Below are 22,943 nucleotides of genomic sequence, written 5' to 3'. Positions count from 1 at the left end.
ACTTTAACATGTGAGTAGTGTATATTCCATCTGTTTATTCACATTTCTCCACATTAAAGGAGTTAAGATACCTTAGTAAACAGTGGTTGAATGTAACCAATTACATTTACTCAAGTATTGTACTGTAGTACACTTTTGAGGTTCTAGTACTTTTGTTTCATTTCATGTATGTGACAGCTTCTATTTGTTGAATAGAACAGAATGACTTTTCAAGTAGAATTTAATTTGAGGTACTTTTCAAGTACATTTATTTTTTTACAAGAGTATTGATTACATATGTAACTAATAGATTAATAAACAGATGTCATTAGAACAGTGTTAGGGTCTGTTAGACACTTTTATTATGTTTTTATACAGGTTATGAATGTTAAATATTTAGATTATTTGATAGTATGTTGTACTTCATTGTTCTTCAAAAAGTTTCCATGTTTAATATAAAAATATCTTTAAATGAAGATTCATTTTGTTATTGAAGTGCATTTTAAAAATGTTTTGAGATGTTACCTCATCAAGACAATATATTTGAAAATTTTTATTTGGCTTTTGGAAAAAGATTTCTTACTTAAAACTGAAAGTGGGAAACATACAAATAATTCAGACTGAGGTCTAAAGAGTAAAAAGATCTGGAAGAGCAGAGGAGGAGCATTGTTTCAGCTCAGAGATTAAATGTTTTAATTAGTGTGGATCTTTGATAAAGTTGAAAGAGCTCTAACTTTTAATAATTGGCTGAAATGTTAACAGAAAAACAGAAAGCGTGTTAATTATGACATTTGGAGTCTCTTCAGGAGTAAATATGATCTGTGGCGTGGACATCATTGGATTATCAGTGCCCGGTCTGATGATTGTGTGCACTGAGACTAACCGCCTCATGGTGCTGCTGTTGCTTCTTCCTCCAATGTCTGCCTCTGATCTCTCGTCAAGCTTGTTAAACCTCAGTGGATTAATGTGAGTTCTTAGGTGTGTCCCAGGGAGGGGGAGGGCTTTGTCGCACCGATCCCTGACCTCTGACACAGAGAGCTACTCTGTCTTACTGTCCATGTCTTAAGGTGTTTCTGTGAGATGAAAATGTATGCGTCTGCCTGATGTCGTTATTGACGTGTGAACAAACAATACCCACTTTGTGGGGACATTGTCTCTGGTCCTCATCTCTTCAGTCCTGCATCTTGAGGGTTCAGTGTGGAATCACTGTATGTTCTCACATAGGCAGAAAGATGTGACTGTGTGTGTCTGTGTGATTACCGAGGATTAGTGAGGACCTGGATGATCATGAGCAGCAGACCGTCGGATGCCTGAGACGTGAGTACATTTAATACAGTTATTTATGACTGCGGCATTGTGTTGTTAAAGTGCAGCTGTTTGTCGTCTGTTTGTCTTTTAACACAAGGTTAATGTCCAGAAATTCAGTGTGGACCCAAGGTATTTTATTTCAGTCTCAGCTGCTGTGAAGTCTAAAAATATGTTGTGTTGTAGTAGTAAAAGTAGTAGTAGTAGCAAATGACCCAATACTGTAAGCTCTATGTACTGAGATAGATTTAAATTAAATTTAAAAAATGATAAGTGTATTTATTAAATTGAACCATCGAAAACCTTTTCTTGTTCATTACACTGATATAATACGTTTACTGAATTACAGCATTAACACCAGTGATGTTCAAGGATTATTCAAACATCAGAGAAGCAAAACAAACTTTGATTAAAATTGTTGAAAACCTGTAAAAAAACACAATAAACCACTGCATGTTTAAGAATATTTGTCAAAATTTGATTTTTAAATGTTAAGAACAATAAAGTGAAACTGTTTCCATCCCAGTCAAAGTTCATCCTTGTGAGACAGGGGTCTTAAAATGGGACATTTTAAATCAGTTGTGTCCTTAAATCTGAAAAGATCTTTAACAAAACATGCCCTTAGCCAGGTGTGGGCGTGTGTGTGTGTATGTTGGTGCCTGGTACAGACGGGTCTGTTCTGTGTGTGAGCCTCTTTGTTTCAGTTCACACTGATTTACTGTGGCCAACAAACACTAATGTCTCTGAGATGTGAACTGCTCAAGCTAACAGCTAAAATCTAACAACAACAACTACAAAAAAGTAATTTTTTTTGTTAGCTGTTTAATAACAGCTGGAATTAAATTGTAAAAAAAAAACATACCAGCAAGATAAATGTCTGAATATAAATGAACCACTACAACAGCTGAAAAGGTTAACTTGGTTAAATTCTTCCCGAGCACCATCAGCGCCTCCATCATATCTGTAGTTTTGTTGTGTTTTGAGCAGGTGTGGAGAAGGACAAATAGGAACTGCAATGCCTATTTCTGATTAAACATGCAGGATACTGTGGCCTGTAAAGACCTTATTCAGGGTTCTGAATGTTATTTGATTCAGAAAATTGAGGCTATTGTCACCTGAAGGCTGTTATACTCCTGCATACACACAATAATACATGTTTAATGGAAACACCATGCGAGGAAATTTTTTGTTGTTTAAATCTGGGCACAGTAGTAGCTTTTCAGCTTTTATGTACTTGATCCAGCAATGAACTTCATTCCCTGTCACTGACTTGCAATTTTTAGTTTTTATACAAAACATGAATCATGAATCAAATTGGGAAATCGCCATTTAAATTTTCCAAAGTCATCACCAGTCGTTTCTTTATCATCTGGATGTTGCTCACCACGGGAAGTCAGATAGTTATGTCAACAGTTAAATTATTGTAGTAACCACATAAAAATACATCTGAACACGTTTTTGATCGAAATTAAGTTTTAACTGTTGATGCGATGGAAATGGGAATCATCCTCTTGTTAAGTGTTGTGTGGTTTACGAATCACATATATGAGATGTAAATCCACTTCCTGTCCTTTCAGGACGCTGGCTGAAGTCCATAAGTAGCATCTTTGGCACGTGGCAATTTTCCCCTGGTGCTCTGCTTCCTCCAGGGCTACTATGGGAGACACATCTCCAGAATGCCAAGGTCAGGAGCTATTTGATGAGTTTGTGTCAGCATCGACCTGCAGGGCGGCGCTGCGCTCCTTCAGCCAGCTGTGTGAACATCTGCAGGTGGATCGCTGCCCCACAGAGAGGCCGCTGTACCAACCAATCAAACACCGCCTCAACTACTGGAAAGCTAATGCTCTGTGGGCCAAACTGGACCGAAGGGCAGCTCAGCAGGAGTATCTGAGGGCACGGGCTTGTAACAACACCACTGTATGTTTTCAGTTCATAATGTCACACAAAACATCTGTCTGCTGTACATGATACTGACACACTGAATGCTGCTGATGATAATAATAATATTATGCTGATTTCTGAATACATGAACACTAATCTTGCAATGCTCTCATTGGGTAGCTCCATCCTCTCCCTGATTGGCTAACTTTTGTCTCCCAGTGTGTGGTCATTGGGGCGGGGCCCTGTGGTCTGAGGACAGCGGTGGAGCTGAGCTTTATGGGAGCTCGGGTGGTGCTGCTGGAGAAAAGAGACTCATTCTCCAGGAACAACGTGCTCCACTTATGGCCCTTCACCATCCATGACCTGCGGGGTCTTGGGGCCAAAAAGTTCTACGGAAGGTTCTGCGCCGGCGCTATCGACCACATCAGTGAGTCAGGGAAACATTAAACCTGTCTGATCAGAACAGCTGGACCCACGCTTCAGCATCACCTGCTTCCTGTTCACAGGTATCCGTCAGCTGCAGCTGGTCCTGCTAAAGGTTGCCTTACTGCTGGGAGTCGAAGTCCATGTTAACGTTGAGTTCAAAAACCTGGTAGAGCCACCTGAAGAGCAGCACAGGCACCGTGAGGACTACAGGCTGATTTCTGTCAGTTTGTTTTTAAAATGTTGGTCTATCTGCCTGTCTATGTATCTACTTGTGTGTCTACCTGTGCAGAGGTGGGCTGGAGGATGGCAGTGAGTCCAGAATCTCATCTTGTCAATCAGCTGGAATTTGATGTCATTATTGGAGCAGACGGACGGAGGAACACACTGCCAGGTACAAGTAACTAAATGTTTAGAGGTGAGCTCAGTGGGACTTCCAGTCTTTGAGAAAAGTAAACCATGCAGCATGAACTCAATCAGCAGGGTTGAGCTCTGAAAAAAATGTTGGGAAAGTCAGCATCACCGCTGCTGGGGGGCATGCTGCCCTGCAGAGAACTGTACAAAACAACCTCCACATGGTGAAATTTCAAAGTAAGTCCAGTTTAGATGGGTCAAGTTAATTCAGGTCTGATTGTGAAGGTCTGACTCTGACGTGGACTAAAAGTGCTGATGATAAACATGACCTTTTCTCTGATAGAAAAGTTTTTACCAGCAAGAGCTGCAACCTCGTGCTGGAATACTGCATTTATTTTCCTCACAGTGTTAAAATTTTGTCTGAACAACTGTTTAGTTTTTTCTAAAACTGTTATTTTATCTTAGTCATGGCATGTGATCATCCAGAATCTGAGTTTTCTGATGCGTTTTTTTCAGGTTTCAGGCGCAAAGAGTTCAGGGGGAAACTGGCCATTGCCATCACAGCCAACTTTAAAAACAGAAACACCACGGCTGAGGCCAAAGTGGAGGAGATCAGTGGAGTGGCCTTCATCTTCAATCAGAGGTTCTTCCAGGAACTACGACGGGAAACTGGTAACAAACATCAATTCTGTTCCTGAGGATCTGGAAATAAAATATGGAAAAGGTAAAATTACCTTTTACACTTACCTTGCACTTTTTTATGTTTGAGTGTTTCAGGGATTGACCTAGAGAACATTGTGTATTATAAAGATGACACACACTACTTCGTGATGACTGCAAAGAAGCAGAGTCTGTTGGAGAATGGCGTAATTCTGCAGGTGAAGTCACTTTCTGTTGGACGTTTCACAACAGGCCTTTTAGATGACTTGCAATGACAAATGTGCTTCCACCAGGACTTTGCTGACACCGAGCAGCTCCTCTCTCAGGGAAATGTGGACCAGAATGCATTGCAGGCGTATGCTCGCAAGGCCGCTGACTTCTCTACTAATCATCAGCTGCCATCTCTGGACTTTGCCATGAACCACTATGGTCAGCCGGATGTCGCCATGTTTGACTTCACTTGCATGCATGCGTCTGAGAACGCAGCCATGATCCGCCAACGCCATGGACACCAGTTGCTTGTCACACTGGTGGGAGATAGCCTGCTGGAGGTTAGCTGGGCTACTGGGGGTGAGACAGAACAGTAAGACTCTCAGTCCTTTCTATCTCTCTCTTCATTCTGCTTTCTCTGTCTCTGCCCCCCATTTTTCCTCCTGTATGTTTCTCTGGTGGTCTGTCCTCAGCCCTTCTGGCCAATGGGGACCGGCATAGCTCGGGGGTTTCTGGCAGCTCTGGACTCTGCCTGGATGATCAAACGCTGGGCTCAGGGAGGAGCTCCTCTGGATGTCCTGGCTGAAAGGTGAGGACACACTTGAAGGTACCACCTGGTCACATCATGCATGTCTCTATCTCTGTCTGTCTCATGTCTTTTCTGTCTTTCAGAGAGAGTTTATACCGTCTCCTCCCTCAGACAACTTCAGAGAACATGCAGAAGAACATCAACTTGTTCTCCGTTAATCCAGCGACCAGATACCTGAACATCAGCCCGTTGACCATCACGCCTGCTCAGGTTGGCAGATTATCGTGGCTCTTCATTGGCAGAGCACAACATAAAACAAGTTGTTATCTTGTTGCTCTTCCTCTTCCTCCTCAGATGAGACAACTGGTGGACACAGGTGAGGAGGCAGGGTTAAACACAGACTGTGCTGACATCATCCGTCTGCCTACACCCCGATTCCTTAGACAAGGTGAGTGTCCCACACTTTACTGCAAAGTATTAATATTACACACAGTTTACTGCAAAGTCTTGCTGTTTATAGTAAACATGTAGTTTAAATAGTTTAACTTCTAGAAATTATTATATCTGATTGGCTGCAATGAAAAATGATTACATCGGATTATTTCCCTGTCTCCTTTCTCTGTGACAGGGTCCTTCTCTCAGTCCAATCAGCTGCTGACCTGGTGTCAGGAGCAGACTTGTGGTTACCATAACATTTCCGTTAGCGACCTGACAACATCCTGGAAGAGCGGCCTTGCTCTGTGTGCCCTGATCCATAAATTCAGGCCTGATATCATGTAACTTGTCAAAATAAAAAGAAATTAGTGATTTACAAATATATTGATTAATACAAATGTCCTCATATTTCTTTAAGTTAAAAACTCTTTTTCTGATTCATTATATAATAATGAATTTGCTTCAGAGACTTTGGCTCTCTGGACGAGTCTGCAGTGGAAGAAAACACTCGTCTGGGTTTTGACGTGGCCGAGCGAGAGTTTGGGATTTCTCCTCTGATGACGGTAGAAGAAATGTCCTCAGTAGAAGAACCCGATTCTCTTTCGATGGTGATGTACCTGAGTCAGTTCTACCAGCTCTTCAAAGACACACCTCCCTCTGCAGGTGAGACCCCCACTCTGAAGCACATCAGATTATTAACTGAAAACCACAGTCCTTTCAAAAAGTATTCAGACCCTTTGTTGTGTACAGGTGCATGCTGTTTGTTCTATGTGTTTCAGGTGTTTTGTGTCAAAACGCTGACCTTAGATCAGCTCTTATCACTCCTGCCTCCCTCCTCAGCAGACTGGGCCACAGTCCATCCAGAAAAAGAAACCCAAAGGTGCTTGAACCAGGCTATTCCACATTTATTTACATTTGTTTCTGAGTCATTCACCTGTGTTTTTCCCACATCTTTACAGGACCAAAGAGAAGCTGCAGGTAAAAAGAGAAAAGCCAGTCCATCGGCTCCAGAGCAGCACCAGGTCAAATCTCCATAGTTTTTATTAGAAACATTTTATGTATGGAAAATAGCTAAATATTTAATGTTTTGAAAGAAATGGCAATTTTGAATTTAATGCCAGTAACATGTTTAAATATAAAAGAGCATCACAAAATTAAGATAGAGTGAAACAATGTGTTTGATACCTTGAGAATTAAGTTTTCTTAACGTGAAATTAAAAATTATTTGTGGGTTTTATCGTCTATATTTCATAATATCATTAAAACATTTAGAAAATTCACACAAATGGGTCAGTGCCAAAAAAACTGTAATAATTGGCTGTGACCTTCAGCCAATTATCAGCCACGGCTTTTAAAACAGACAGGAGTCTTCACTGCATGGAACTCCCTATGAAAATAAGTTTGGAAATTTTTTTTCTGTTCACAGCAGTGTTGCTTCACTCAAACTGATAAAAGAGATTTGAAGATGTGAAACATATCCAGAGTAATGTAATTGTTTTGGACATATTTACTGCTATAGGACACAATATTACATAACGCATTTTAGTCTGTACATTAGTGTTAAAACAACACAAATCAGTGTTACTTTCTGTTGGATGAATGCTGACGCTTCTTTAATCGATGTTTGTGATTTTCCAGTCATGTGACCTGAGTCAAGATGTTAACAGGCAGGTGTGCGGTGAGGGCTGTGTGGGCGGGTTCAGAGTTCGTCTGATGGCCAGTCAGCTGCAGGCGAAGCTGGAGGAAAGCTCATCTACCTGCAGGGGCTCTTCTTCTTCTTCTTCTGTTGCTACTGCATCTTTACGGCGACAGGTGAGGACCAACTGATGCTTGGTTATTGATCGATGACATTGAGCGTCCTGATTGTCCACTTAGGGTCTGAATTAGGACAGACTCCCTGAAAGAAGCTCCAGCACCAGGTTTGTTTTTGCAAAGATACACGTCTCAGGAATTCTGACTGTTTTTGGTTTGTAGGAAGAAACTGTCCTGGAAAGAAAAGTTATAGAGTCTGCAGGTGCTGCTGCCCCCACATCTACATGGAGACCGGTACAGACTGGTAGACTGTAGAAACCAGTAGAAACCAAATAGAAACAGTGACATCCTCCAGTGAAGTTCAGTAGTTTCCTGCAGGAATCAGTGATTTTCTGTTCCAGCAGTGGAGGAATAACAGTTTCACATCACCGTCAGGAGACATTTATTTCATTTCATGCTGTTTCTCATCTCTCAGTTCACATTTTATTTTTACACTCTAGTTTCACACAGTTTTAAACTAGACAATAGAAAAGTTTAATGAAGTACACAAACCTGAATTATTTCCATGTTGAAATGCTGAGGGTTTATACGACTTGATGTTATCTTCGCAGACAGTAACATTTCACCCACATTAAACATCATTCATATGTTAAACCCAACCCAACTCAAACATATTTAAAGTTAAATCATAAAAGAACACTTTGTCCTGTAATTTTCATTTTTCAGTCAGAGTTACAGATCATCTGTGAAATTTCCCCGTTTTGATTTAAAAAGACAAACACTTGAAACTTCACCTCAGGACGTTTGTGTCTGACACTGAGTTTTTTGTTTCTAATTGAAGATGAAGATCTGCTGTTTCTTACCCTCAGAGAAATCTGTTTTCAGCTTTTTCAAGATAACCTTTAATCAGCACATTACAGACAACCTCAGTAATGAACAATGATGTGTTTGCATATTAGGAAAAACCTTCTGCCTCTTGATTCCTACATCCAGACAATGCTGATTCTGTTTTCTCTCCGATTGTCTGTCAGAAGAAACGAACTCTGCAACAGGAGCAGATGAGTTTTCGATTCAAAGAGAAGCTCAGGTCTCAGTCTGTCTTCAGCAGGGACGAGCAGGTACACTGGCTGTGTTTGTTAGTCCTCTTAGACCCAGTAGACCCTGATGATCAGTGTCCTCAGGCTCAAATAAGGAAGTTTTATTTCTGAGTATCTTTCAGTTGAACATCTCCAGGGCAAGCTGGGTCATATGAATCTCTGTGAATGGTTGTTATTGAGGAGAAAAACTGACTTCAGTTCAGCGATAATACTAAAGCTGACTCGGCAGCAGTTTGTCTGTCCTCAAAAAACACAGGTGGTAAAACTTTCTGCTGAGGGTTCATCAAACCATGTTTTTTTAGTTTAAATCATTAATTCATATACAGATGCTAGGAGAGAACCACTTCAAAAACCTGATTTCTGCCTAGTTACTGTAAAAAAAATAAAAAAATAAAATAAATAAATATATATATATATATATAAAATTTAAATTAATCTGATCTTCTGTTCACTTATTTAGTAAAGGACCTACAGCTGTCAGATAAATGTGGTCCATTAAACATACAAGTAGAGACCATGTGACTTATAAATGTACATTCCACAAATTTTTATGAAATAACATCTTTTGTTTCTCCTGCTTTTGTACATCTGTCTACAAGGAATCCGATACTTGGTCCGCTTTCCAGGGTGGGCACCTTCTCACGTTCCCTTCTCAAACCTTTATGTCTTTATTTTTTTTTTATCCAAAAATTTGTGTTGCATTTGGAAATTAATGGGGAGGTCTACATTTCTTCACACTGTGAAACTCCATGTGATAGCCCCCATCACTGATTCTGACAGCCTGGGCTCAGACATGTTAAATCTCTGACCCCATCAGACCTACTTCACATGTGGAGAGTTCTCCTGCACAGAGAAGCAGAACTTTGGTTCTGTTCCTTTGATTTTCTCATGTCTCTCTGTTGTTGTATTTCTGTCGCTTACATCTGCCGCCTGATCATAGTGTCTTCAGATGTACACTAGTGGAGTGAGCTTACTGACTGAGCAGATAATCAATCAATTTCAGGCTCTTCCGGTAAGATTCATATCATTCATCTTCTTCAGGAAGTCACATTAAAAATCTGTCTCTCATTCACTTCATCTAAAAAACGTGCTAATGGACATGTTTATGTTTTGTGACCGAAGTGGACTGACATGCCAACCATTTACCTTTGGGCAGACATGTAGTCATTGCATTAAACTGAACAGCTGATTCTTGGCTGTATATTCACGTTTTAGAGCGTTTGAACGTTGACTTCCTAATAACTTGCTGATAAATTCAGTGGACTTTGGGTTGGGTGTTTTACCACGTTACGTCTGAGGTCAAACCTTGTCACAACAACATGAAAAATAGACCCTAAAGTCCTCAGAATGGTATTGAACAGCTTCAGTTTCATGATAGCTGACTAATCTCCATCCACCGAAGACAAGTGGACCTTCAGTTCAGATCATTTGTCTTTAAGACGGAGCAGCATTCACAAGTTTTACTTCAGTAAAAGTAAAAATACCACAATATACATGCTTTATTACAGACTTATTGTCGGCTAAAAGTGACAATAAGGTAAAATACTCATAAATAGAAGTCAGTCAGTAGATTTTTGTTTTTACAGTACCTGTATTGACAGTTTGAATCTGAATATGGACCTCTGTTTCATGCTGATTCTGGGATGAACGAGAGTCCAATTGATCAGAAGACTGATGTAACAGTGACGTCTTAACCTCTGTGTTAATAACTAACACAGAACTAACTTCATCAGGCTACGTACCTGACATCACTTTATCAGCAGGTTAATACATTTTGTGTCGATGTTTCCTACAGGCGGCAGTGGGCTGCAGCGACATCTGTTTTTTCTGTAAGAAGAGAGTTTATGTGATGGAGCGTCTGAGTGCTGAGGGTTTGTTCTTCCATCGCAGCTGCTTCCAGTGCGATCGCTGCAGCAATGGGCTCCGATTGGCCACATACGCCTATGACCAACACAACGGTTAGTGTCGGCCTGAACCCAATGATTCACATCAAGGCTCAAGCCTGTCAAATGTCCACCACAGTAAAATTGTGTTTACTTGGATCACTTGTCAACTCTCAGTCATCAATAGAACTCACTGTAGAGTGTTTTTTACAATCTGAAACTACTTTCAATCATAACAGTGACAATTAAAATCAGGTTTGAGAGTCGCGAGACAAATGGTTTAAAAACAGGCTGGCGGGTGAACCCAAACTAACACGAGCAAATACTGAGCAGGACAAAGAAATGTTTTTTCACTAGTGTTTTTCTTCACAATTAAAGAGAAATTCCTGTGGGTGGGAGTGTTTTAAACTGGCTCTGTTCATAGAGACAGCCTACAGGAAAGATATGAAATGAGATGTATGAGCGCTTAAATCTCACATTGTTGTATTTTGGCCTTTTTCTGTTTGTATAAAGTTTTTGTTCTAAGATTTAGTCATTTGCAGAGTTTTGTGTCTGTTTATCAGGGTGTAAAAATCAGGAAAGTGACCATAACACTCTGCAGTTCTGTTTAATCATGAAGGTTTTCGTGTGCCATTGTAAGTAGATGACATAGTTTATCACTACAGGGTCAATAAAACGAAAGGTACATGTGTTCATAAATTGGACTGATTTTCAGAAAAGTTTGTTACAAACCTGAAACCAATAACTTGCTCTGACCGTCTCTGGGTTATTGATGTATATTTTTTATTACTGCAGTAATTTTTACCAAATTACAGGACACACACATGCTGTCAGTTCCCAGTATAGAAATGGGAAAGTTATGTTCCCCAGTGGCGTCACAGACTGAATTTATGATTTATGTTGCACATTTTAGAGCCTTCCTAACATCAACAACTATTTCTAACTTTTCTTTTCTTGGCTTCAGCTTTTGTTTTTCTTTGTAATTGTGATTAATTTTGTCTTGGTGGAAACTGCTGTTATGACCAGGATGCAGCAGAGGTTTTATCTGTTGAAGGTGAAAGTTAAATAAGTTAAAATTTGAATCAGCAGCACGGTTTTTATCAGCTCCCTCCTCTTCTCAGATGCTTGTATAAAAGTTCTGTTTGGAGAGATTAATTTCACTTTCATCAGTACATCTGTTACTAGGTAAGTCCCCAAGGCTTAACTGTGAACCGGGCAGGGTGTACCAGCTTGGGACACCAGACCCACAAGGGCCACAAACATCCCTGGTTCACTTTAGGTCAGTTGGTTTCAATAATTTCAATACTTTCATTGTTAACACATGTTAGGGAACGTGCACAAAGTGAAAAATATCAGCTGAGGAGCCATCCAGTGTTAAACTGGTTTAAACAGCCTTCATCATGTTACAGTGTAAACACTATCACCACAAACTAACACAAACCAGACGGGACTCAAGCACACAACTTGTGGAGACAGGAAGCAGTTCAGTTATAGTTGGTAAAGTGAACAGGCGAGCATCAGGTATCATGGCCCAGAGTCTATACGGAAAACAGGTGTGTAGAGTCAGGTGGGACAGATAACAGTTGAGGAATGGTTTCAGTCGCAGACAACTTGTCATCGGCTCACCCCTGTGCTCTGATTATAACCATGTGATGCTGTCATGTGACCTGAATTCAGCTCGGTTAGGGCCCCTGGCCTCGCCTGTGTTCATGTGTGGTCTGTTGATCTATTTTTATCCCATTACAAAGTGAGCACTGTGTGTTGGAGCTTCAGGACAAACACAGTCCTCTGTTTCTTTGGCTGAAATGTAGCGACCAATCAGAGCAGAGTGGTCAGTGTGAATGCTGAGGCGGGAAATGGTTTGAATGTAGATATAAAAACAAGTGAAGTCTGATGATGGAACTGTGTCTCTACCACAGAAACATCGCTACTGATGTTTTGATGCGTTTTTTCTGCACAGGGAAGTTTTTCTGTCCCCAGCACTACGACTGTTGCCTGGACACTGCAACCGTGAGGAAGAGACCGATGCCGTCTGACAGAGCTGCTTCTCACCGAGGATCATCAGTAAGAAAACTTTCCTCAAGCTTCGCATGTTTACATCAGCTTCAGAAAAGAGAATACAAAGAGGAAACAAGCTAAAAGGTGGTTTCTAGACAAATTCTTTGAGTCCTGGTAATGGAATGTCATTTAGTGGTCTATGTTGCTTTGATGGATTGGTTGGTTTGCAGGTAATGTGAGGTTTATTCTGTTACAGCTGTTGACCCTCACTAAGATAACTGTTAGCTATGAGCTGTCTTAGTACAGCCTCTAAACATACAGATTTTGTGTTGCATAAATAGTTTGTATGCTTTCAGGTGTCTGCAGGTTCAGCTTCGTCCTCCGCCAACTCTCTGATCCGAGCCAACTGCCATCGCTACTCAGGTGAGCTTGCATCACCTGTGTAACCTTTTCAGTCTTCTCCCCTTTTCACACTGAGCGTGTCCTTAAACTGGAATCAATGTGGGCTTTAGTGTGTGTGTGTCTCTGTGTGTGTCTGTGTGTGTGCGTGGCCGTGTTGGTGTGTCTGCAGCGGCTTCTGTGATGGCAGCGACAGCTGAGAGGATCGACCTGGAAAACAACAGATATAGATTAACGCAGGTGGAGACAGAGATGCCAGAAGAGCCCGAGGAGATCTCAGAGGAGACCCAGAACCAGTTCAACCTGAACCTGGACCGGAAACACAGCCACAGGTCCAGGTCAGAGTCTGGTTTGTATGGAAAGTTGTTAATTCAAGTGTGTTTTGAATTGGCGTTATATAAATAAAGTCATCTCAAGGCACTTTACAGAATAAGTCAAGACTATAAATATGTAAAGAGAGAACCCAACAATTCCCCCTTGAGCAATCCCTAGGCAACAGTGGAGAGCAAAAAAACCCTTTAACGGAAGAAACCTCCAGCAGAACCAGGCTCAGGGTGGGTGGCCATCGGCCTTGACCAGTTGTGGTGAGTGGAAAGAGGAGAGAAAAGAGAAAAGGGCAACCAAAGCAGCAACAAAACATCGGGCAGGTTGGTAGGACCAGTAGCTGCACACTGGAAGACACGCGGCTTTAAAGCCGGGGACACCTACAGAAAGGTACAGAGAGAGGGAGACTGAGAAGGAGAAAGACAACTATGGGAGAAAGTTATTGTTATTCACAGTTATTGTCATACAGTGGTGAAATTGTGGGGAGGGAGGAGAGGAGAGAGCGCCAAAAGGAGGAAGGGAGCTCAGTGCATTGGGGGGTGGGTCCCCCAGCAGCCCGAATCTGAAGTGTGAGCTGGTTCCACAGGAAAGGAGCTTGATAGCTAAAGGGTCTGCCTCCCAATCTACCATTGGAAATTCTGGGAACCACAAGTAGGCCTGCATTCTGAGATCGAAGTGGTCTACTGTGATCATTTGGTACTATGAGATCGTCTATATACTGTATGATATGAAAGGACAAATCCTGGTCAAAAATAACTCCAAGGTTCCTTGCAGTAGTACTGGAGGCCAGACTTATGCCATTTTAGAGTAACGATATGGTTGGAGAGCATATTTCTGAGATTTCAGGGCCCAAATACTATTACTTCAGTTTTGTCTGTGTTTAGAAGTAAAAAATTGTGGACATCCAGGCCTTTATGTCTTGTAGGCATGCTTGAAGCTTGATTAACTGATTTTTTTTCATCTGGGTTCATAGATAGATATAGCTGGGTGTCATTAGCATAGCAATGGAAATGTATGTAGTGTATACTAATAATATTGCCTAAAGGAGAAATAAATAAAGTAAAAAGTATTGGTCCTAACACAGACCCTTGTGGAACTCCATAGCTAGACTTTGTGCGCATGGAGGATTCATCATTAACATGAACATATTAAAATACATAAGATAGATAGGATTTAAACCAACCTAGTGCAGTTCCTTTAATCCCAATTTCATGTTCCAGTATCTGTAATAAAATATTTTGATAAATGGTATCGAATGCGGCACAATGCAGATCTTTCATAATAGGCATGTTATGTTCAACAGGCTACTCATGAAAAGAAAATACTTTTCATCTAAAAACTGCAAGTCAGCTTGACTTTTAGGTCACAAAGACTTTTACGGTCCAAATCATGACATTTTAAATTCAATATTACAAAAATAGGCAAAATGTAAATGTTTAATTTTATAGTGATGCCGTAAAATTACAATTAAGTTGTTTCAGATTAAACTATAAAATCCTAAATAATAATTTATTATTAATTTATGAGTTTTAATTTAAATATTGTGATTTTCTAGAGGAAGACCAAAGAGGAGATTTATGGATGTAGTGAGGGAGGACATGAAGTTAGTTGGTGTGAGTGAAGAGGATGCAGAGGACAGGGTTAGATGGAGGCACATGATTCGCTGGGGTGACCCCTGAAAGGGAACAGCCGAAAGGAAAAGAAGAATTTCAACAACGTGATTTTAAAAAACGATATGAGCAGCACAGACCTGAACTCCGTGTGGTAGATGGATCTGACATTTCCTCTCTTCTGGTTGCAACTAAATTGTTTTTTTGTGTGTTGGGAGTTTAAAGAAACACCATTATAGCTTCTGCTTCTGCAGGCAAGGTGTGTTCAGGGACACTACAACGTGTAGCTCATGTGAGCGACTGAAAGTTGATAGAAGACATACACTGATTAGCCACAACATTAATACCACCTGATTTAATTTTGATTTAATATAAAGACCACAATTATCATAATCTGTATTTAAAGTAAAATTTATAATTAAAACGTATATAATCTGCTTAGTACTGGGTACTTAGTTTGTGTACTTGTACCACCTCTGCACACATTGTCTCACATGTTGCTGCAGACTGGTCAGAGTGGACATACTGACAGTATTAAGACTACCAGAGTATATTGACCCTGCTGCTACCACAGGTTTAACAACACTGTGTGAACACAGTCTGAACTGTTGTACCTTCTTATGAGACATGTCCTTAATCAGAATTCTGTGTTGGGCAAGAGAAGTTTGAAAATAGTAAGACAACTCTGTTTGTATACCCATCCTCTTTCTCTCACACAGACGCACTACATGCTCGTCAGCTCTCATCAATGTGTTCTAGCACCACTTGTCTCCACCTGCACTAACATGTGTAACGAAAGAAAATGTTTTTTCTGATTTTCAGTTTAGAGTCGGAGATGGAGAAGGACGACGAGGGAGGAGGAGGTCGACACCACATGACCTCGGAGGAGCCCAAAGCATCATGGAGGGAAACTCTGCAGCTCCACTTGCACCCGAGAGACGAAGAAAAAGAAGGTGAGGACGACAAGGGAGGCAGTGAGGTGGAGTCCAGTGATGGTAAGTCTCAGTTTCTTTCATATCTGTACTTTAAGTGTTGCTGTGTGTGGTGTGTATGTGATATGACTTTATACTGCCCCCACATGGTAGAGGGGGAGTACAGCCCCTGGGAGATGGAGCATCACTCTGGCCTGTGGCACCTATTAGAGGAGAAAACAGGTACAAACCAGACTAACCGAACTACATTCATAATCACTAAATTTAGTTTAACTGCTGTTAACTTGCTTCATGAAGCTTGTTTCACATAATCGTCTTAACAGCAACTAATCAGCTGTTTGCGTTGGTCATATTAAACTAAACTACCAGTAAATCAACAAATTCACATGAATGCAGTCTCTGCAATCTTGATTTAAAGCAGGAAAAAAAACAAAGTGTTATGTGATATGAAAGAAGAAATGTTTCAGTCTACATTTCTAGGTAAGAAATGAAACTGACTCTAATTAGTTTTTGGGTATTTAATGTTAAGTTCTCTGTGCAAAGTTCAGATCTCTTTGAGTTTTCTGTACTGAGGCTCAGGTTCAAGTGTCCAGTGCCAAAAGGTTTGGTGAGCAGCAGATTTCCAGATGTTAGATGTTAGTTACTGAAGAGGAAACTTTAATTTCCTCCACCACCTCTTCACTGTCCTCAAACTGCATCAGAAACATGGAGGGACACATAAGCAGCCAATCGCCGCAGAAGTATAAATACAGCTTTGGTCCTTTAGTCCTAAAAAAACTCTCAGTAACTTTCTTTTATACTCCTCTTCTTTCCCCCCTAACCCTCCAGAGGAGATTTCTCCTCTCACCTCTCAGAGCACCACCTCGGATGCAGGAAGTGACATCATATATATTGACACACCTGTGGAGTATAGCTCGAACTCCAACATGCTACCCACACCTTCATATGAGGCTCTGTCCCCCACCCCTTCCACCGCCTCCTTCATCACTACACCTGACTCCGGCCATGGCACAGCCCAGCCCACCCACTTCACTCCAGGTGACAGTGGACAGGGCTTGTTCGATGACATCAGCCCTGAGCTACCACCTAAGAACCCCCTCCTTCTGCAGGAAGGAGAGGTGGAGTCAGAGGATGAGGGGCCAAGGTCAGAAGGCATAATGAGGGGGATACATAAAGGAGATCACAGCCTCCCTCCTTTGCAGGGTGGGGGGATAGCTCTACTCCTCCAGTTGAGTGGTCTCAGGGAGGCTTCACCCCTTGAACAGGTGGAGGCGGAAGGGGGTGGGGTCAGAGCTTTGTGCAGGGCGGTGTTCCTAGGACCCAGGAAGGAGAAGAAGAAAAGGGGCAGGATTTTACCTCCAGGTACTGAGAGGGTGAAAAGGGAAATAGATGATGATATAATAAATGCAACAGTTAAAGAGTGATGTCACTATGACTGTGTGATTTAGTACCTGTAACCCATGTGTTCAGATGTGAGAGGAGGTCAAACTGAAGAGTCTGATCTGGACTCCTCAACACTGCTGCAGAGATTCTCCCAGGAGCCGAGAAACTGCGTAAGACAACATTGCTGACACACCAACCAAGCAGAGCGTGAATAGACACAAACTAATCAGACTGTGTTCTCTCTGATGTCTGTAGCTGCGTCTGGAGCTCGCTGACCTGACCTCTGAAATCCAGAGGGTCACAATAGAAGAGGAGCAGCAGTGGGAGGTAACAGCCCTGCTATATTCAGGAAGCAGCAATGGTGGTGTGACTTTAGAGTCAGGTTGGATTTGTCTTGATTGTTTGAGGAGGAGGAAATACAACAGAGTTAAACGGCAATACTCACCTGTTACTAATTTTTTTCTCTGTCCATGTTCATTGACAAAAGCGCTTATCCTGCACTTTCTCACATATCTGTTGATTTAATTAGAACATATAATGGAATAAATATGTAAAGGATACCTATTTCCCACAATTTACAACAACTTGTAACTTGTCTGGACTGACTAGAGACTGACTTCCAGATGTAAAACCCCTTTTTAGTAAGTGCTAATTGTGTTTAACTGTCTCTTTTGTGTGTCTATCTCAGCCTGCGTATGTACCTCACGCTCTAGCTTTTAAACGAGCGTATGCCACCAAGGTACGAACAGATGTTGTTGGTTGTAGTGGTTGTCAGATCCGGGGGAGCTATTAAGTCTCAGTCTAACGGCCTAATGTGCTGTGACACTCTGACGTTAAAAGCTGTTGACGCTGCTGTGTGTGTTGTCTCAGAGAGGCTTTGTGAAAGACAGAGTTTCTGTCCAAGACTCTGATGGACAGTCCTCGTGTCCCACGGAGGTTTTGGGTATCCTGGTTCACCCAAAGGAGCCTTCCAGTCTGAGTGTCAAGGAGACCCTGTTCCAGAGTGGAATGCAGGATGAAGAAGACATTGACACCAAAGTCACCAGACGAGTCCAGAGAGCTGCTCGAAAACAGGCCAAAAAGGAACAGCTGAAGCGACTCCACAAGGCTCAGGTGAGGTTACCCGAGGACGGGTTAAAGCAGGTCAAGGTGAAAAGCTGGAGACTTTATGGGTTGTTGATGTATTTCAGATGATCCAGAGACAGCTGCAGCAGGTGGAGGAGAAACAAAGGCAGCTGGAGGAGAGAGGAGTAATGGTGGAGAAAGCTCTCAGAGGAGAAGCAGGTACAGGAGAAGCAGTCTAAAAGCCCTTTGGTACTGATGAGGCAGAAATATTTACCACTGACGGACATAAGGTTTAAGCTTAAATGGAGCACTTGCTAATCCATGATGGGAAAGTGAAAACGTGTTTCTCATGAAGATGAACTTTCACAAATCTTTTTAAAAAGTCTAAAACTGAAATTCAACAAGATTCAACAACTTTATTGATCCCATAGGGAAATTGTGTTGCCTTGTTACATCTGCTCTCCATGTTTAAAGTAGAAAAGATAGGAAAGAGCATCCCAGCAAACTAAGACAACCAACACAAACAAATACAAATTACTGATCAGTAAGTAAGAAAAGAACCCAGCTAGAGGAGTAAAAGTAATAAATGAAATACTATTTTTACTATTCAATCCCACCTTTTTTACAGAAAGGGAATGAGTTTAATGGGCACTGGGAGAAAGGATCTCCTGTGTTGTCTGTGGAGCACTTGACTATGATCAGTCTCTGGCTGAAAGTGCTTCTCTGTGCAGCCAGCACACAGTGGAGTCGGTGGGAGGGCTTGTCCAGGATTGAGAAGGGTTTGGACAACGTTCTTCTCTCAGCCACAACATGCAGAGGAGCTGGACCCTGAGTTATACCTTTGTGTTCAAAGACTTGGCACATGAGTTTGAAATAAAAGCCTCTAAAAGCCTCTCTCCATCATTAGATGTTTTGAATTTATTATAATGAATTATTGAGTTTCAAATGTGTAAAAGTGTAGTGTCTGAATAGTTCCTAAAAACAGGAACTGACCTCTCTGTGTGTCTGTGTCAGATTATTGGGGAGACTCTAACGACAGTCGAGACGTCGACCTTCACCTGGGAGGTTAGTTTGTCTTCTCATTCTCTTTAGATCAGCGTGCAGCTACGGTACCTGCTGTGGATAGACAGCAGACAGGTCAGAAAAACACAGCTGAAACAAGCGACATACTTAAGGAAAGGAGTACATTCTCAACAGTTATTGATGATGGTCCTAAAAGTCGGACTGGATAAACTAAATATACTGTGTGTCTCTGTAGGACTGGGTAAACTGGATAATCCAGCTCTGATGCAGCAGTGGTTCCAGTTGGTACAGCAGAAGAATGCTCTTGTTCGATATGAATCTGAACTCATGATATTGTGAGTATTTATCCACAGACCCAGGAGAAGAATAATGAATGATCAGTGTTCTGATCTTGTTTCAGGGTCTGATCTCTGATTTTTCAGTGCTCAAGAGTTGGAGTTGGAGGACAGACAGAGTCGACTGCAGCAGGATCTCAGACAGAGGATGGCTGTGGACGGTAACACATGGGCAGCGTTACTGTCATCTATCACAATTATTTCTGTTATCAGTTTTAACTATCCCTAAACATTGGTTCCAAATTACAGTGTAACAGTGGAAACGCCTGCGTTCAGAGTGAAAATATAATTTGAGAAATAAAACTGTATCGTCAGAGGAGTGTCCGGAAAGTCAGAGTCTTAAGGAAATGTGACTCGGTGTAACTAAACCCGTGTGTTTTGTCCCTGTACAGACCACCTGAAGGAGGAGTGGCAGCTGGCAGAGGAACGTCTCATCCTAGAGGAGATGTTGGAGGTGGTTGAGCAGAGAGACGCTCTCGTGTCTCTGCTGGAGGAGCAGAGACTGCAGGAGCGACAGGAAGACCAGGATCTGGAGCAGGTCATGATGTCCCAAGGACTGGGACTCAGCTGGGCCTAAATTGGTCTAAACTTGTCTGCTGGTACTCTGTTTGACCTGGTCAACTTGGCGGGGTGTAATGAAAACCAGGAGTCTGACTTTTTCAGAAGAAAACAATTTGCTTATGAAATCTGATGTGGACTCTCAAAACCCAGCCAAACCACGTGTACATAATATCCAAATACCCAGATCTCAAACCGATCTGAGGACAGTCAGAACCAGCCCAAACTCTTAAGTCCAATGATATCTGTCTCGCTAAATATTTGGTGATGGTTAGAGCTTAGAGACCTGCTAAGCACTAACCATGTAGACAACCAGAAGCATATTAGTTCTAATCAGCTACAAGATCCAACCCAGCAAGGTGACTTTCAGATTTCCAGTTGGAACGATACCAAGCTTAGTTAAAAGAGATAACTGTGATACCGCCTGCAGTGCACATCAGAGGTCTGCTTCACTGGATTCTGACACAGATATATATTGTGTATTTCAGACTTTTCAGAAGAGTTTCTATGATATACAGTTTCAAATGAAAGCTTACATCCACTTATTGGCCTTTTAATGGATTTCTTTAAATTACATTTTGTCTTTAGATAAAGTAATTGAACAAACGAGACCTTGGTAAGTTTCAGTCATTTGAGGTTTTCTGACATCAGCACGGGCTCAGAGCTACAAATAGGGCACTTAACATGTTTTATGTGCCTTAGCAAGCTTCTCCACTTTTGGTAGCTTTCAACAAGTGTCTGACAGAACTATATTTGAGCACTCTTCTTGGCAAAATTATTGAAACTCATTTAAGTTGTTTTTGTGGCACAGACCTGACAGCTCACAAATTTTCTTCAGGGTGGAGGTCGTGAACGACATGATGCCTGCATTCCACAAAGTTCGATGTATGTTTGTGGTCATTGTCCTGTTGGAACCCAAGCGGATCCAGGTTTCAACCATCTAACTGTTGGTGTGAGGACGAAGCATTATGAGGTGATACTGTTCCCTCATTATTCCATCCACTCTGTGCAATGCTCCAGGTCCACTGGAAGACAAACTTGCTTAGGGCTTGACACTTCTACTACTGTGCTTATATGTACTCCTCTAAACATACAGTCAGGTGAAAACATTTGCATCCATTCCCACTGAAATGACACATGTACTAGCTTAACGTTCGTTAAATGCTATAATGGAAAAAGTCTTTGCATCCTCTTATTTTATAAAGAGTAAAACAAACTGTTGCATCCCAACTGTATGCTTGTCACCATGGCCAAACAACTTGATCTTCCCCCCATCTGACCAAGAAACATCCCTTCAGAAGATGTTTTCTTTGTCCATGTGCTAAAAACTTTAGTTGAGTTTTAAGATGTTGATTTTTGGAACATGAGCTTCTTTAATGTCTTCATGACAGACTTGTGCCTTCATGTTTCCTAGGCTGACCATATGAACCAGTGCCCTCTTAGCTGAGACAGTTTGGGTCTTCTTCCAGACCTTAAAAAGTGACTCCACACCCCTAAGAATGTGTATTGGGACGACTCTCTCGGCAGCTAAACTTGTTTCGAAATTCCTACCTTGTGTAAATCTTTCTCAGACTACAACGACACACACATGCAAATGTAAAAGCATTGGGTGTTGGTCAGTTCAGTGCTGTCATACAAAGCCAACAGCTGTAGACAACCATGATAACTAACAAGAACTTAAGAGGCCTTGGGCTTAAGAAACCTTTAAGCACTGTTAAATTTTGTGTTGATGTCAGAAAACCCAAAATAAAGACCAATATAACCACCAATTGTTACACATGTAATGATCAGCAGGGGGCGGTGCTCTGTCACTGTCATTCAGCCTCTGCAGGAATCTCTGAATGCAGGGTTAACCGGAGTCCAGACACACGATAGAGATTTTGTAAATGAGTAACTTTAACCGGGGTACATGATTATTATTATTATTAATATTAGTATTATTAGCCCTTTAGTCTCCACCACTATTACAAATAGCTTTAAAGTAGCTTTAAACATCTGAGAATTGTGCCAACGCCATCAGTTATCGATCGGTTTTACTCTGCCTTATTTCATCTCCACCTGCCAACTAATCAGTTCATTAATCCTCCTGTTTAAAGACTGTGATGGTTTATTATAACTGTTCTAACTGGCTGAATAATAAACATGACTTATGTGGTTACTATGGAACGATGGTCAAGTTTTTTCAGATCCGATTTATCTGAAAACTCGTCATGTTTCATGTTGCCATGAACCCACAGTTCTACCTGACATTTTTCAGACTGGATTCTGCAGGTACGTTATGACCTATGACCCTGTTATTCTCTGAACAAATGTGAATGTTCCACATTCTTTTCAATAAATCCCAACAGATCAGATAATTAACACCCTTTCTGCCTGCTTATTTTTATTCCCTAAAACTTGTGGTAGTCACTGTCTGCCTTAAGGTTAAAAACCTGTCATCTCTTCAATTACCGAGTTCTTTTCCTTTTGGGCTGTTCCCTTTCAGGGGTCAACGCAGTGAATCATTTGCTTCCATCTAACCCTGTCCTCTGCATCCTCTTCTCTCACACCAACTAACTTCATGTCCTCTCTCACTACATCCATAAATCTCTTTGGTTTTCCTCTAGACCTTTCACCTGGCAGCTCCAACCTCAGCATCCTTCTACTGATATTTCCACAGTCTCTCCTCTGTCCAAACCACCTCAATCTGTGATGTCCTCATTCCTGATTCTGTCCATCCTCGTCACTCCCAAAGAGAACCTCAACAACTTAAGCTCTGCTACCTCCAGCTCTGCCTCCTGTCTTTTCTTCAGTGCCACTGTCTCTAAG

General features: G+C 41.5%; 1 protein-coding gene across 27 annotated transcripts; it reads left to right on the top strand.

The window, feature by feature from the left end:
- The first annotated feature begins 71 nt into the window (after window positions 1-71).
- On the top strand, window positions 72-22,301 carry mical3b (microtubule associated monooxygenase, calponin and LIM domain containing 3b). 27 transcript variants are annotated; one of them, XM_067491091.1, is made up of 33 exons: window positions 559-1,296; window positions 2,934-3,201; window positions 3,385-3,592; window positions 3,672-3,788; window positions 3,881-3,982; window positions 4,459-4,614; window positions 4,720-4,820; window positions 4,896-5,153; window positions 5,286-5,401; window positions 5,485-5,611; window positions 5,696-5,789; window positions 5,970-6,117; window positions 6,243-6,439; window positions 6,556-6,656; window positions 6,736-6,798; window positions 7,415-7,588; window positions 8,563-8,646; window positions 9,566-9,637; window positions 10,421-10,583; window positions 12,469-12,572; window positions 12,863-12,929; window positions 13,078-13,243; window positions 15,662-15,834; window positions 15,925-15,993; window positions 16,600-17,133; window positions 17,242-17,324; window positions 17,410-17,481; window positions 18,025-18,267; window positions 18,345-18,438; window positions 19,234-19,284; window positions 19,478-19,577; window positions 19,665-19,738; window positions 19,970-22,301. In XM_067491091.1, the coding sequence occupies exons 1-33, from the start codon at window positions 1,286-1,288 to the stop codon at window positions 20,152-20,154; spliced, it is 4,575 nt and encodes a 1,524-aa protein (XP_067347192.1). In that variant the 5' UTR covers window positions 559-1,285; the 3' UTR covers window positions 20,155-22,301. The 27 variants fall into 27 exon arrangements, 20 of the variants coding, with proteins under 20 accessions (XP_067347202.1, XP_067347204.1, XP_067347203.1 ...); XM_067491090.1 differs by having other exon boundaries at window positions 8,560-8,646; XM_067491092.1 differs by having other exon boundaries at window positions 560-1,296; window positions 2,862-3,201; window positions 8,560-8,646.
- Window positions 22,302-22,943: the final 642 nt, after the last annotated feature.

The sequence above is a fragment of the Channa argus genome, chromosome 21 (assembly GCF_033026475.1).
Source record: "Channa argus isolate prfri chromosome 21, Channa argus male v1.0, whole genome shotgun sequence".
Taxonomy (NCBI): Eukaryota; Metazoa; Chordata; class Actinopteri; order Anabantiformes; family Channidae; genus Channa; species Channa argus.
This window is presented reverse-complemented; position numbering and strand designations above follow the sequence as displayed.